The 15818-nt window shown below is 34.2% G+C and overlaps 2 protein-coding genes across 3 annotated transcripts in view; both read right to left on the reverse strand.

The window, feature by feature from the left end:
- LOC124637854 (serine/threonine-protein kinase unc-51) overlaps positions 1-12038 on the reverse strand; it is a 36295-nt gene extending 24257 nt beyond the window's left edge. Inside the window, exons 1-2 of one of the 2 annotated variants that reach the window (XM_047174567.1) lie at positions 11636-12038; positions 6480-6656 (exon numbers count right to left, since the gene is read on the reverse strand). In XM_047174567.1, the coding sequence (XP_047030523.1) occupies positions 6480-6656; positions 11636-11761 (303 nt within the window). In that variant the 5' untranslated portion in view covers positions 11762-12038. The remainder of the gene's footprint in view (positions 1-6479; positions 6657-11635) is intronic. The other variant, XM_047174568.1, reaches the window with a different exon arrangement.
- Positions 12039-13032: 994 nt separating this feature from the next.
- On the reverse strand, positions 13033-14726 carry LOC124637776 (density-regulated protein homolog). Its single transcript, XM_047174421.1, has 4 exons — positions 14386-14726; positions 14005-14175; positions 13652-13791; positions 13033-13325 (listed from the first exon to the last, which is right to left on the reverse strand). Exons 1-4 carry the CDS (start codon positions 14561-14563, stop codon positions 13281-13283), a joined length of 534 nt encoding a protein of 177 aa, XP_047030377.1. The 5' UTR covers positions 14564-14726; the 3' UTR covers positions 13033-13280.
- Between the last annotated feature and the right edge of the window lie 1092 nt (positions 14727-15818).

A 15818-nucleotide genomic window follows, 5' to 3' on the forward strand; every position in this document is an offset into this window, starting at 1 on the left:
ACAATGTTTTTATGTGCGAGTACGTTTTCTAGATGAGTAGGTCATCCTGATTTATAGGCAATAACATTTTGACTTTATAAAAGTAGCTTTTATAAGGGTGCATCAAAACTATCATTTAAACGTAACCAGGTGCAAAGCCGGGAACAGGCTACAGGCAGGCTCATGATTCTAAAAAACTCCATTAAGATTTATGTTTATACTGCACTTATATGAAACGTTGAACTTCTTTCTGTAAACGTACATTTGCACGTAATGCTGTAGCGGAAATGTTTCAAAGCTAGATGATTTACCGACGTTACGTAATACTAGATTGTGTATGCAGGATAAAATATAACTGGAGGTATCTTTCAATTAGCATGAGATCGCGTCAGCAAAATGCGATTGGATTAGATCAACACCCCGCTTAAGCTTGGCAAAGAGATTGCGTCTGCAGCTGTCAATATTACTATGCGAACGTGCATAATATTGCTGTGGTTTTCCATTTCCACAATATTATGCAGACACTTACGGTTTCTTATGAATCGAATATGAAAATTATTGCCATGGTCTGCTAACCCTTTTGCCGATGTAAAATGAAATCTAACTGTAAACCTTGTTAAACATTATCATCTGTACACATGTACTTAATTATTTTATGAGTGTTGTGATTCCGTTGCATCCGGCATGAAATCAGACGTGCATGCAATGCATTTGATCGGCAGATGACCTTACTGTGTTGTTAATTCTGCGTACACACTGCGCGCGGTGAATGTGCTTTTTTCGCAATAGCTTGAAGACAGTTTCACAACTTGTAATAAAGGCACCCTTTTATCACCAGGATTGTAAATAAACTCGGCAGACATTAGCATTTTAAATGGAACAACGAAAATGCCATCGGTGCCTCCAATTTTTGGCCTCTCGTTAAGTCCTTGGCAAACCCATATTCGATTATGTAAACTTTTTGATTTTTAATCATGGTTAAAAACTAAGTAGGTATTGCAAACATTTAAAATGTTCGTATGTATCAACTATCCCAGTGGTCGTATACACGGAAAAAGCTAAATAGAATGATGTTATGTAACGTATCAAAACTTTGCTCGAATATGGAACATTGGCACGGCACACGTGCTCGGTGTCCCGATCTCGCTGGCAACACGTGACCGGTTTAAATTGGGTGGCAAGTAGATAGATACATGCTGTGTGTACAATCTGCCAACCGTGACAGATGATGTATATGATATTTTATTGTGAGATTATAAATAATTAGGTAACAAATATTAAGATAGATATTTTTTTTTATCAGCAAATAAAATGAAATCTTTTCAGCTCAGTATGGATTTTGTTTACATAAGTACCTTATTGTGAAATTTCATTTAAATTGGACCACGCGTGATTAATATGATGTGATAGAAAAGAACAATTGGTGAACTTAGTGCAGAAATTCTCAGAAACTCATTTTCATAAGTTAACGAATGAATAGTAACAAGTTGCGCAAAAAACACCTTGCCTGAACGCTTATTAGCTTACTTAATACTAAAGATTCTTTTTAAAAGCGAAGAATAAAAAAAACGATTAATCAACTCATTCGAATCATTAGAATATAAAAATGGCAAGACCCAACTATAATAATTATGACGCCGCGATATACAATTGTGGTTCTTCCGTGTTGTTTTTGCTAGACTGTATGGGTACGGTAGAATGGGCCACACCAGATGTGATCAACTTATAGCAGGCAAGTTCATATTCGAATAGAGTAAGTGTATTTCTATTCAAACTAGACTACTTATAAATAGTAGCTATCATGAACCTAGAACCTAAGTGGAATTTTGCATCCATTTTTGAAAATGTAAATATATTTATCTTTCTTTATTGTAAGTTTGATCAAACCAAACTTGTCTTCAAGACCAATAAGAACGTAGATACCTAGTTTGAGAAAGAAAAATACGTGTGAGATATGAACTATTATTGCTTTTTCAAAATTTTCCCTATTCTTGGTGTTATAATATTTCATCGTAACGCTTACAAGATCATAGAGTAAGTTATAAATAAACGTTGAAAACGCGGATGATGCCAATTATTAGATTGTCATGGTCCGCAGCAGCCATGGCGACTATGTACCCCAACTATAAAGAAATCGTGCCAATGAACTTGAGTTTGGCTTTGTAGCGCGATGAGGGCATTGCTGTTTTAGTTTTTTACGCAACGAAAACAAGTGTACGTAATATTATGAACAACCAGCGTCGCAGGTATTTTGGCTATACGTAGACGTCGCTTCTGACTGACCTGCTGTGTCCACTTGACTCGTGTGCCCTTGAAGTTATTTATAATAAACACATACATTTGGAAAGAAACAGAATTCTAACAATGTTCTTCACCAACTCTAAATAACAAGAACAAAGACGACAAATTACGCAAATTCAAGCAATATAAATTGTGACGATAATGTCAACAAGACATGCCGCTCTACCTCAATCTATGTCTATCGGACATATTTCAACGACACCACGCGCACTATAATTACGGAAAAATACAATTAATAATTATGTGGTTCATTATCATCATGATGATCTAACTGAGCAGTGGGCTAGATATTTTATCGTATAGTGTGTATTCTCACAAGACATTTGGCGTCATTGGCATATAAATATTATTTCAAAGCGAATGCAACAATGACGGTCTTTAGGGGAGCGTTGGCATGCTACTTTGTACCATAGTGTTATGTTATAAGTAGGTGCTCGCTATAATTATGTTCCATAAATGATACCAGTTTTGTATTTGTTATTATTTGTTACCTTTTTCACGTGTAAGTGTAACGTATACGCAACGCGCCGGATTTGGCGTACGTCATGGTCGTCATTTCTGCGCATTAATCTATTTATCAGTAAAGCAAAGCAGACACTATAGTATTATCTATATGTTAGTCTACACGAGGCAAAAACACGTACAGAGACGACACGTGTGGGAGCGTAACAGACACAATGTCGCCGCTATAGAATACTCTTACTAATTCAGTGTTGCATCATGCATGGAGCATGCATATGCAACCACCTGCTAATTAAGAGATGAATTAAGTTTCGATTACGATGCCTTTGTTACTACACTGAATGCTCCAATGTGGAAATATAGGTAGGTACCTCTGTTTTATGTAGGTACACTTTCTGTATACAGGGTGTGAAAAATTTATGAAAACCAGACGGAACTATTGCATTTTATATGGATTATTTTTATGTCAGTAAACAATATTTTGTGTTAAAAAACCTCGCGGTGTGGAAAAATCTTATGTATATCTTGTTAGATCTTGTAGAAATAATACCAGTCTCTATGGATATCACTCTTGAGAATTTGGAAATTATAAAATAGCTCCCAAATGAGACTCCTGGTAAGTTGGCTTTGTGGTCTTAATCTGATGGAGTGTTTTTTTTTTTTGGAGCACAAAACGTTTTAGTTTACGTACCTATAGGTAAATTTTAATGGAACATTTTATCAGTTGTAAGTTATAAATACCAAAGACATTAGGTATTTCCTTTGAAACTTATAAGATATGAAATGTAGACTTATCATGTAATTATACTTCGGCCGTTCAGAGAATGCGTTCCTGACACCTATCAGTTAGTCACGACTAGTGATGGGCACAACATAACACTGAGTTCGTTACCGTTCCTTCAAAATGAACCGCCGCATTATTTTAAGATTATTTTCGTTTTAAATTGGCGGAATCATTTGTTTTATATTTTAGTTATTTAAGTGGAAACCAAAAAAAGGTAATATTCATATAATAAAATTGTTTTATTTATTCTTTGTTACAAGTACATTGAATTGAATGTGCGAACAGAATATTAATCAGACTCCGATTTGCTTGAGGAGGTGGTGTCTTCATCATCATCTTCGCCTACATGTATAATTATATTATTATCAATAACAGAATCAATCCTGATATCTCGGTCTAACAAAAGCCGGGTAATCAAATAAAAACAGATCGAAAACACTTGAAAAACGTGGTCTATGCGCACGAAACGACAACGGACGACTGTTTTAGCGTCACAAAATGGCGGCCCATAACGCCATTTGGGGTTACCATTTTTAATCTAAGTATAAAAATGCGGTTTGGTCATAGTTTTATTTTTATATTTCATAAACGTTATAATTAAGTCTTATAGTCCATTATTTTCCAATTCTTAAAAAGAAAATCAAAACGTATTATTTTATATTATAACTGTATAAGAACAGATTACGATACTTGCCTGTTATTTTTAGCACAGCACTACAAAATATAAACCGCTGACATAACCTTGTAATAGCGCAGTATAGATTTAGAAAAATATTGTTTACCAAGTTATTTGACACTCAGTTTGGCACAAAATTATAACATTCATTGATTATTGATATAATAATGTTGTTTTAATGCTCCTCAATTGTTAAAACGGTAAACAACCAGCAAAAATATTTTTATCGTAACTGCAACGCCATTGCAAAGTTACGTCGTCAGTTCAATCGCGACGTGTCAGGAACGCATTCTCTGAATGGCCGAACTATAGGTACATATATTATATTGTTTATGTTTCGGTTAAGCATTCTTGGTTTCGGGAGTATTGTTAAAGATAAATAGGTTAGTAGGGTATCGCAGTGCCATCGAGCGAAGCCGACAACACGTTGCCATGGAGAACACTTCACATTTCTGTCTCAGATAAGAATGTGTAATAATATTGAATGGCGGACTATGTATATTCATGAAACTCCGCCATATTATCATATTCAGGTGCCTCTCTGTTCATAATGTCAAAACAAAAGACAGTTGTATTAGCACATATGCTTTCATTCGACATCGGCTAAAGGCTAATGAGAAAATTTGGCTGAATTTCAGAAAAGGTATCATAGTAAGTTTCTGCTCAAATTATTAAACTGAAATTGTGCAACACGGGCTACGCCGCGGGAAGAAGCTAGTTTATCTGTACAATTTTAATTGTTGATATTCCTTGACCCATTACTGTTCAAAACTGCGCAATAACGTGAGCCGGATTTTCACTATCCGTATTCGGGGTAACAGATGAAATGAATTTAGGTAATGCGAAGAGTACGGACGGCTCACGACACGCCCTGGCTGCGTGGTAAAGCCGACTACTATTTATCTAATGCGTAGTGACCTTGCTGCGAATCCACATATACGCGCATGTCATGCGGAAGCCGGCATGGTTGTCGACACACCAATAAAAAACTCACTTCGATAAATGTTATGTACTTTTGCGATTTTAATGTAATTCTTCTATGCTTAATCAATTCGTTTCAGTTATAAACTTCTATGAAGTAGACAGAATCTAAGCCTTGTATGATGCTAGAAGCTAAACTAGATTAAAAACACAACGTGCCCAGAACCAATACGTTTATTTTTTTTAATGAAACACGACTTTATGCATGGCTACTACCAAATCCTTTGTCTTAGAAAAAATGGTTTAAGTACCAAAAGCAAAAACTGTTAGCAACTAGGGTCTCTTGGTACATACTTTTACCAGCAGTTTGAATATTTATGAAGGAATAAGTAATAAAACTTTTTGTAAAAGAGTTTTTAAAAAGTTTAAAATAAAACGCAATTAAGTTCCTCGTTTTGTATTTGCGCAATCCCGGAATTGTTAATTAATTAACTCTATTGCCATTGAATGCAAAGTTGTCGTTTCAATACATTTCATCTACATCGTTAGAACTATTAAATATGTATCAGAGCATTGTTATTAATTAAGTACAGTGGCTAACATTATGAATGTCCATAACCCAGTAACCTTGCCCTTAATCCACATACGATAAAAATGTCAATTACATTTGTGTAAATGCAAATTATTACTTATTCAATGTGTATTAAACTGTGACACTATAAAATGCCGCAAAGCTTTTATTGTCTGAATTTATGTATTTTATAGTTCCTTTGAATTATTATATTGGTTTATATAAATTATGCCTCAGCATTCAACACAATCTTCTGCAAACGGAACCGATCTTATAATATGGGAGTTATTTTAGGCACTGTTTGAGAAATATCGCCTCGAGATTCCTGTTTACAAAACGGCGAATGGCAATATTTGATAAATAACTACAGCTCTCACGCGGACGCGACGGCTACACGATTCGTTGAAATCGGTTTGTGTGACATGTTTCTGTGTAATTCGATGCTGGTATCTTTTGCTCCAAAACTCTGAGTAAAAGGCAATAAACTTTACCGGATGAGTCACATCGAGCAACAACACAAACACTCGACGTTAAAAACAAACATACTTGTTGCAAATCATTACTATGTTGTATGCCCAGGTCATTTGCTTGTAACCCTTTTTTATAATAACGTCAATTAATTTAGACGCATTGTTTTTAATGTTATGTTCGTCTATGTTCCCTTTCAGTTATTTACAAGATTGTTTTTGTCTAAAAAGTCAAATTCGTAAATATCAAAAATATCATTTTTGGTAAAAAAAGGTGGTAAGGACGCAAACAATGTATGTATTTATAAATGGACCTACCTCCATGACGACATAGACGTAGGCGGGGCTGTCCATACAGTCGTGCATAGCGACCAAATTGGTGTGGTGAAGGGCAGTCAGTTCACGAAGAATCTTTATCTCTTTGACCAAAATCTCTGAAGCTTTCTGGATTCCTTTCTTCGTCACCACTTTGACGGCGACTGATTGTGACGGATTCTGCAAAAAAAGAAAAAGAATGAAACGTGATAAAATAAAAAATCAATGTTTCTGAAGTTAGCATCTTTTGCTCAAAAGTAGATAATACTATATCTACATGACGACCTAACCCTTTCTTAATTTCAGAGCAATATTTTATTAAAGATTATATTATAGATCCTTCAAGATAACAGCAAATACAATATGCGTTGTTTATTAACTTCGTGGTGAGGTTCAGTCTCATACGCGAACCAAGGACTGTAAGACTGAAGTCTATGCGCCTCATTAGCTTAAGAATCATTAAATTTTGACTAAGGAACCATTGCTATATTGTATGTGCAGATTATTCTTTGGGCGATGAGATTTATTTTTTGGAAAGCCATCAGTTTCTTCATATGCAAGCGTGATTTATCGCGTGGCCATTAGGTATATGTTTCAGCAAATCGTACGTTTACTTTAATTCTACTGCAGTACAAGTTTGAGCCGATTTTTTATTTACTCTTTTATGTTACATCTGCGTTTAACCCCCGTTTCAGTTTTCCTTTTTGGAACACCCTGTATTATATTTTTAAATTCATTAGACAACGTTCTAAATTATACAAAATCATAATTCATTCATTCATTTAAAGTTTCCTGACTCATTTTCCTGAACATTGCTCGTTTGTTTATTCTACAAAGCAGGAGAATTCAAGTTGCAAATTGGAACGTGCAAGGATTTATTTTAAGTCGTCGATGCGATTTGGTTTAATTTGCTTTTATCCAGAGGGTGGTGCGCCGGCGCAGATCTAACATTAGCCCGCCCTACATTCCGTAGGCTCGAGAAGCGATTACAGTTTGACCTGATTTCAACACGAGCCCCGTACGAGATTATACAGCAATTCCATCTTCGATGTATCTTGTGACGTACCCACCACTAGCAGCTCAGTTTAAATCAAAAGATAATAACAATTATAAATAGAGCAATTTAATTATACTATCCACACCTACACATTTCTTATTAATTACCTAGCTAGGTATTGATATTGCGGTGTCTGAAGTGCGGTCACGGTCACCGTTCGTGGTGCACTTCTCACTTGCCAACGTCATTCGTTTGCCAATGCAATTACGTTGTTACATCATTAAATGTCATGTCAAGAAAATTATACTAGCTTACGATAGCGATTAGTTGAACAACCTTGGGAAGTAGATTACCTATGTTATATATGGAAATGTCGTGGAAATGCTCGAACACTAAAAGTCTGCGGATACTACAAATTACAAGTACCTAGATACCTTTATAACCTACCTGTGTTTGAATTATTGTATTTATGAAATTGATATGATACACAAGGAAGAACCGATTTCGCAAATGTAACTCCTGCCTCATTAACTCTTGGCTAAGATGTTTTCTACAATCGTCAACGCTGTAGAAATGTTAATCAATATTTCAAATCGATAAATCACGTGGTCATTTCATTCTCCTATGTTACGTTTGCAGAAAATCTTGACTAAGATTTCAAACGCTTTCAAACTAGAGGATTATCCGCTTGGTTTTTTCGCGCGGTTGTCACGCGTATGCGGGCGACAACTGCTACTGTAAAACCGCTCTAATTGGGCAGTTTAATTAACACGTGGCTCATGTTAATTAAACTTACAGTTTTTGTAAAACTTGATTGTACAATTCTTACATTTGCAACTAATATTTTTTGATTTAGAAGTCACTCTTGTAAGGAGAAGGACTGCTGAAACATGGTGTGGTTTGCTAATTAGTTGATATCCTTAGATTGATACAAGGCCCAACGGAAGCCGTTGCAATGTATTTAAATGCTTTTAGATGGTCCTCTGTGCACGTGCCTAGTATAACGCCCTTGAGGTGTAGGCACGGTGCGCACGTTGCGTGTCGCATTGTGCGGCGATCTATTGTCCACTTGCTTTTAAACAAAGACGAGAAACCTAATGCTCGTACTGCCACTGTATACAACTTAACCAGGTAAGCTGGTTAATGACGTCAGCTCAAGTAACACCTTGTTAGAAATAAATGAGAGGATTTACACTATGTAGCACCTAATTAAGTTACAGTTACAGTTACAGCCTTTTTATCGTCCCACTGCTGGGCACAGGCCTCCTCTCTCACGGAGAAGGATTGAAGCATTAATCACCACGCTTGCTCAATGCGGGTTGGTGATTTCAGACTATATAGTCCAGGTTTCCTCAAGATGTTTTCCTTCACCTTTTTATCAGCCATTGGTGTCTAAGATATACTTAGAAAGTACATACAAACTTAGAAAAGTTGCATTGGTACTTGCCTGACCTGGATTCGAACCCGCGCCCTCATACTCGAGAGGTTGGTTCTTTGCCCACTAGGCCACCACGACTTTTTTACCTAATTAAGATTTAGTTGCAATTTTCGGAATCATATCAAAACATAGTAGCCAGAGATAGGTGTTCTACAGCGTGTAAAATTTCTGATATTTGATGTCATTTCAGGATTCGCAAATCATTGAGCGAATATACCTACGCCCGGGTACGATTATGTTTCGAGCTATGAAAGAAATTCGGCCGAGTGTGAGTTCTGTTTGGACACGAAGTTTTTATATTGCATGACACACCATACCCGTATTTATTATTCTAGCGGGAAATGAAAGGTGCGGTTTGACGTCACCTTTTGGACCACCCTGTATAATATTAGAAGGACTGCATTGAAATGACATACATAGTATTAAACACTAAACAGGGTTTACGAATAAGTTCTGTTTTTAAGTACATACTCACACACGCAAATTAACCTAGTTATTAGCAGCTGCAGACAGAAACCGGAATAGGCGAGCAGCTGCCTAAGTACACGCCACACGAGACGTTACTTCGAAATATAGCTGAGAAACTGAAATTTAAGTCTACTGTCTAGTAACATCTTTTATTAAACTGGCTTTAAGGAAACTTCACCTACAAACATACTATACTACTACTTTCGATAATAATATAGTAAATCCAGGTCAATCATTAATGTCTTGATTTCATAAGTAGAGTAACAACCTATTGCTTTTGAATGAGACAGATAGAAGTGATTTAACTTTTGAGACAATCAGAAACAACCTGCATGATAGATACCACCTCCATATGTAATATTCAAAGATCATTTGGATGGTAATTCTATTAATGTGGTAGATAATTGAGTGATTCTTTGTTTAATAGCTATAACTCTGAAGCTTTTTATTCTTATTATTTTCAAAAAATAGTACCCAATGACAGTATGGGTCACTTTATCCTACAACTAAAGTTACCTTATCAACATAAGGTAACTTTATGTCATTTAACTATTTTATTTGAAGTAATAAATATACCAGAAAAATATATAATTATTAAAGAACAATGTCAGGTTTCGGCCCACCCAATCAACTTTTAAAACTAAATTCTCACGGACACAAAGTTCTTTACTACAAAAATTTAAATATAAAATACTAAATTCTTATAAAATATTTAATTGTTATCTAGAACTTTTCAAAAAAAAAATATCATATTATTTTGTTTATCGAGTTCAGGTTTTTCGTTTTAATAATTTGGAATAATTTGGTTTTGAGAAGTTCAATGCAAAAGTGGAAAACATAGAAAAGCTTCTAACATTAAACTACACAAAAAACTGTAAGAATTTTCACTGTACATGAAATATTTTTATTGAGCCTAAGTTACTATGGACGTCTGACATTGTTCTTTAAATATAGCTATGAGACATATTTGTAGTTACATATATCTTGTAGCCCATCAAGGAAAGCCATTAGGAATATGGGTGAAATTGCGGGAAAAAGAACTGGTAATAAATAAAAAATGGTTTATGCAACTTGACTTAATTACCAAGTGGTTAGTGAATTGAGTATAATGAATGTTCATCTATCCAAGCTATCCATATGATCAATGATGGGCATTTTTTTATTCATTTAGACATTTCCATAAACATAGAATTCCCTCATATATTGGCTCTTTACATACAAAATGTAGAAACTTGTTGTGGTCAGAAAATTCATGATAAAGTTTGAAATCTATGTAACGTGGCCTGGGTAAATGTGAAAGAATGTATGAATTGTTATTGTATCATGCAAAATCTACTGAATAGATTTTGATGAATTAACATGAAAGTAATAAAGCATTTAAATATCAGAATAACTTATGGGCAACTTTTTATTCATTAAGCAGGAAGTCAATATACATGAAATTGAATATATTGAAATAGAAAATGAATTTATGAGATTTAAAATTTTATACAGCATTAGAATAACATTTTAGTAAGATAATACGTAGCCCAGCATAGTTATGTGGAAATAGTAACTATGTCTTTGTAACATAGTTTTAGAGAAGTATCTTATCAGTTTTGAAATTAGAGCATAGCCATCTGCAGTGATTTACTGTGCTCAAGTGCATATATACAAAATAATGTGTGTTTATTTACTATTATTTTAACTGTGTATGTATTACGATGAGTGTATAATCTTAAAGATACTCCTTTTTTGGTTAAGTAAACTATAGTGTAAAACAACACCAACTGGCTGTTATAAAATTTGACCTCAAATATAAACCATATGAATCTACTTTTATTTCAGTTTTTTGCAAAACTGTAGACAAAAAATTACATCCATTATCGAGACCAATAACTTACAGTAAATAATAGTAATGTTTACAAAGTTTTATAGGTTATTAATTAACAGCTGATTACAAAAAATGAATTTTCAAACACTTCCTACAAACAACAACATATTATCTATTATTAATGGCATTTGCGTCAACTATTTAGAGTGGATAACACATTATTTTGATACTAAAATGTATTGCGAAATCAGTGCTATATGTATACTCTGCAACATAATACAACAAAATGCCACCACCCACCACAGGAAGAAATCAATAATTGTAGATGCGTAAAACAACAATAGTTGTATTTTTCGCACCTAGAAGTATTTAGGTTTCTCTAATATAAGTTGTAAAGACAAGTTAGAACAAAAGCGCGTCATAGATCTTGAGATCATACATACCTTTCTCTTCCTTCCTTTGTATACCATGGCGAAGGCTCCATGGCCTATAATGTCTTGTTTGGTGAATTCGTATTCACCAACTTGGATGACTTCCATTTTCACAAGTTTTCCCTTGACCACAGACATGTTTCTTAGTTTATATTTATTTACAGTCTCATACAATAAAAAAAGATCAATAACTTATTTAGGGATAATGGATTACGGAACTTGACTGAGCGCTACATTATGATCACAACTAGCCGCTAATCACTTCCAAGCTTCCATAAAAAGTAATAATTTCACTTTGTTCTACACTAACGTTTCATCATTATTGTAAAACCAAAACACAACACACAACGAATGCAAAATGAGTAAAGTGATTTTATTTTGTGTTGTTTAGCGAAGTAGAAGACGATGTTGCCCACTACGAAAGACAAATAAAATACCATTAAAAAATAATTATTACCGTTCCACGAAAAAAATGGAACGCAGGTATTTATTAAATTAGAAAATATTGTATAGGATCCGTTTTTACTTTATTAAGAATTATTAATTTATAATTAAATGTATAAAGCTAACATATAGCTTAAGGTAACAAGCAAAACATACAAGCCCTATTTGGTTGTATCGAGTATTCAATATTGCACTGTATTTTTTTAAACATAAAAACAATACAAAAATATACCTAATTCTAAAAGCATTAGCCTCAATTAGTGGAGCTTGTGACTTGAGAGCCGCATGTTAAAATATTTTCAGGATTTTTGACTTGTGGTTAAAGAATGATAGTTATATCTTCATTTTAAGTACGAGAAATACCAGTGCTATGAGGATAAAAACAACATAATCATTTGGAAAACGCCAACTTCAGTTTGTTATTATAAAATACTCTCATGGAATCTGATGAAATTCTTCATGGAATGGGATCATTGGGAGCGTGCGCAACAGCAACGCCATCTAGAATTAGGAAATCTAACTGGTTGTTTCCATAGATATAGAATAGTAGATAGATCGGCAATCGAGGGTTTTTTTCTGTGACTTTTTCTTGTACGAGTATGTGCTGATTTCCTTTTGTTGTTTACATAATACATTTGAGCTTGATGAATACAGTGCCCTACCGTATTCGTTTTTGGACTCATATCACAATATCAGTCACGTCAATCCATCAAACTGTAGTGGGATCCTAATAATCTATGGTTGTTTCAAAAAGGATTTCATAATTTAAAACTGTAGGTAGGAATTTCTAACACGACGTGCGCTACGATCGCCTCACCCACCAGACTTCGCATGGAGCAACCACATTTTATTATTCCTTCAAGATACCTGTGAAACTGTTATTAAATATCATATCAAGCTTTGTGTTCTGATTCCAGTAAATTCGGCGCAAAGTTGATTTATAGTTTTCAAGAATGAAATAGAAATTACGACAATCTTTCCACATCTTTATTCAAATTATGAAGACCATAATATAAATAAGAAAATGTTGACATAATGCTTTAATCCTTAATATTTTTACTTGAAGAATTATCTTCTTCAATGGTTTTCTTTTTATTGTGAAAGGAAAAACCCAATAGAAGTAAAAAAAGGTGTAGACTTAAACACTGACCAGACAGCAAAATTATTAAGTAAAAAAGCAACATCAGTTAATATCAATTCTCTAAAGTTGTGACTATCTTTTTTGATCTCCCAAGTCTTCAATACTATCTTCATCAATCTGAAACAACATTACATCATTTAATATATTTTTTGGTTTAAAGGAAAGCCTTTAACATAATTTAAGTGAGATTTATTTTAGTTTTAAGAATTTAAGTAGTAGAAGGTAAAAATATAGTGCATACTTAAAACAAAAATGTATGTCAAACAAATGAAATCATTTCTGTTTCTAATGATGTGGCTATGGATCATGGACATCATTACTTGGAGACTTGTTTCTGAAATGAGTCTATAATCTATGGCATGTGATGGTCACTATGTTACACAGTACATTATTTATAATATGCAAAAGTGCATATTTATGAATAAAATAGTAAAAATGAATACCTCAGGCCATTTTTCAGGTATAATATCAAAGAGATCATCTTTCACATCTCCTTGGATTACAATTTCATCATCCCCAGTAACAGAAGAGCCACAAGCAAACTTTGTGCCAAAGAATTTGGCAGCCACCTTCAAATCAATATCTGAAAATAAAATAAAAAAAATTAAGGCAAATGAGCTATATTTGTATCTTATCACAGTTAAGCATTGACACAGCGAATGGACACAGACATGAACACTGAAGTGGTAGACAAAATTGCAAGTGCAGCATGTTTTTATTTTTACCGAAAATGATTCTGTAAGGCTTGAGATGGGCATTTATAATATAACGCAAGAAAAAGGTTCCAAATACCCACCAAAAGTACTCAGACCAGAGACCACAGTGACAGATTTCTTCTTGCCTCGAGGGGCCCTAGATACTTGCACTAGCTTGGGGACATCTTCCTTTTTCTTTGACTTCAACATGCCTTTTCCACCGCGCTTTTGTCGCTTCTTTTCTTCTTCACCGCCGGCATTTTCTTCTTCATCTATAATAATAAATTAACATTTGATTGAAAGGAATATTAGATGCCATGATTGGTTATTTTTAAATTTTCTAACTTTTTTTCAAGTATAGCTTTAATTAGCAAGATTATTTTCGCTTTAAATAAGTTCTAATCCATCAATATTGACAATTTAGCAGAAAACTTCGTTTATACAATTAACCTAGCATCCAACAGGTTACACAAAAGGCTCACCAATTTTCACTTTCTCAAATTCCGTGGGCAGGTTTTTCTCAAGCCATTGTTTGCATTTATCATATTCTGGGTAGTATTCACAATATTCTATCGGCATAGAACAATTACCACAATACTGAACCTTTATTGGATAGGTTACACCTTTCCGAGGGCCCATAGAAAGGTCTCTGTCACCCATTTTGAATTTCTATTTGGCTTATAAAAAATATTATCGCATGCTATATTCTAATGGACTCAAATTTACACGTATTGAAATGCTTTAGTTTATAAACTTTAATTTTTCAACCGCAGTAATAATTTCTTCCCTAATGATCGCTATTGGTCATTTGACAAGTATAACATTTTGACATTGCTATGTCTTGACATATGACAGCATGTTAAACATTCAGATTGATGCCGTGTCTTTTAAGTCGAGTTTTTAACATGAGTTTGCCCGGTTTTTATGCAAAAAATGCAGGTATTTATATAGTCATGGTCACCTAATTAAAGACACAGTTGGAGTCTTAACTCACCGGGGCATTTCATCTGTATTTCTTTTTTTAGACTGCTATTGGAACTTTCTTTTCTATTTTAAAATATTTAAGAGGTCATTGTGAAATGTTAAAAATAATGACTATATTTAATAATCCCCCGCCCCTTTTTTTTTTCGCTTTATCCGAATCTCGGGCGGTATGATCCATAACGAAGCCTGGCCATCTAATTAAAGACACTCCATTTGCTCAGAGGAAGAAATAGTTAGGAGTAGGAGAAATAGGAGTTACGTTTCTACAACAACATTCCCTACACTATAATTAAACATTCCAATATGTATTAATATTTGGTTTATTTCATTTTACCTCAATAACAAATAACAGTACGACATCCCTGAACGACCAAGCGGTCAGTTTTGTAGAAGTAGCTAAGGGAATTTTCTTCCCATGCTTAATTAAAATCCGTGTAAAATTTATCGATGTTCCATGTACGACTTATTGCCATGGTATTATTCGCCTATTACCAGTTTTTTTTTCATTGGATTTGCAATAGGCCAAACCAAAGCCATCATAAGTTGCTCGATCAAAGAGTCATTTTTACTACTCTTGCAGAGTTTTTCAGAACTTTTCTAATTTGGAAAGTCCTAATGTCCGGTAAATTATGCTTAGCTTATAACAATATGCGTGTTTCTGAAATATTATAGTACTTGAATTCGGCTATTTTTGATAATACCTTTCTGAAGGCTCTTACACTAAACAGTGGCGAGCAGCCCCCACTATAACATTTTCGCCTCCTACATTTGAGAACTTTGTTGGTGTACTTTGGTTCCATCACATGTTTTGGAGGTGACTAAAATCAATTTATTTTTTAAAAATTCATCAAATCCCTTTGTTTTATCACATAAAAAAATCATTTTTCAATATTTCTTTAGAGCAACTTTCACCTTTGATGGAAAACGCCAA

This window comes from Helicoverpa zea, chromosome 16 (assembly GCF_022581195.2).
Source record: "Helicoverpa zea isolate HzStark_Cry1AcR chromosome 16, ilHelZeax1.1, whole genome shotgun sequence".
Lineage (NCBI taxonomy): Eukaryota > Metazoa > Arthropoda > Insecta > Lepidoptera > Noctuidae > Helicoverpa > Helicoverpa zea.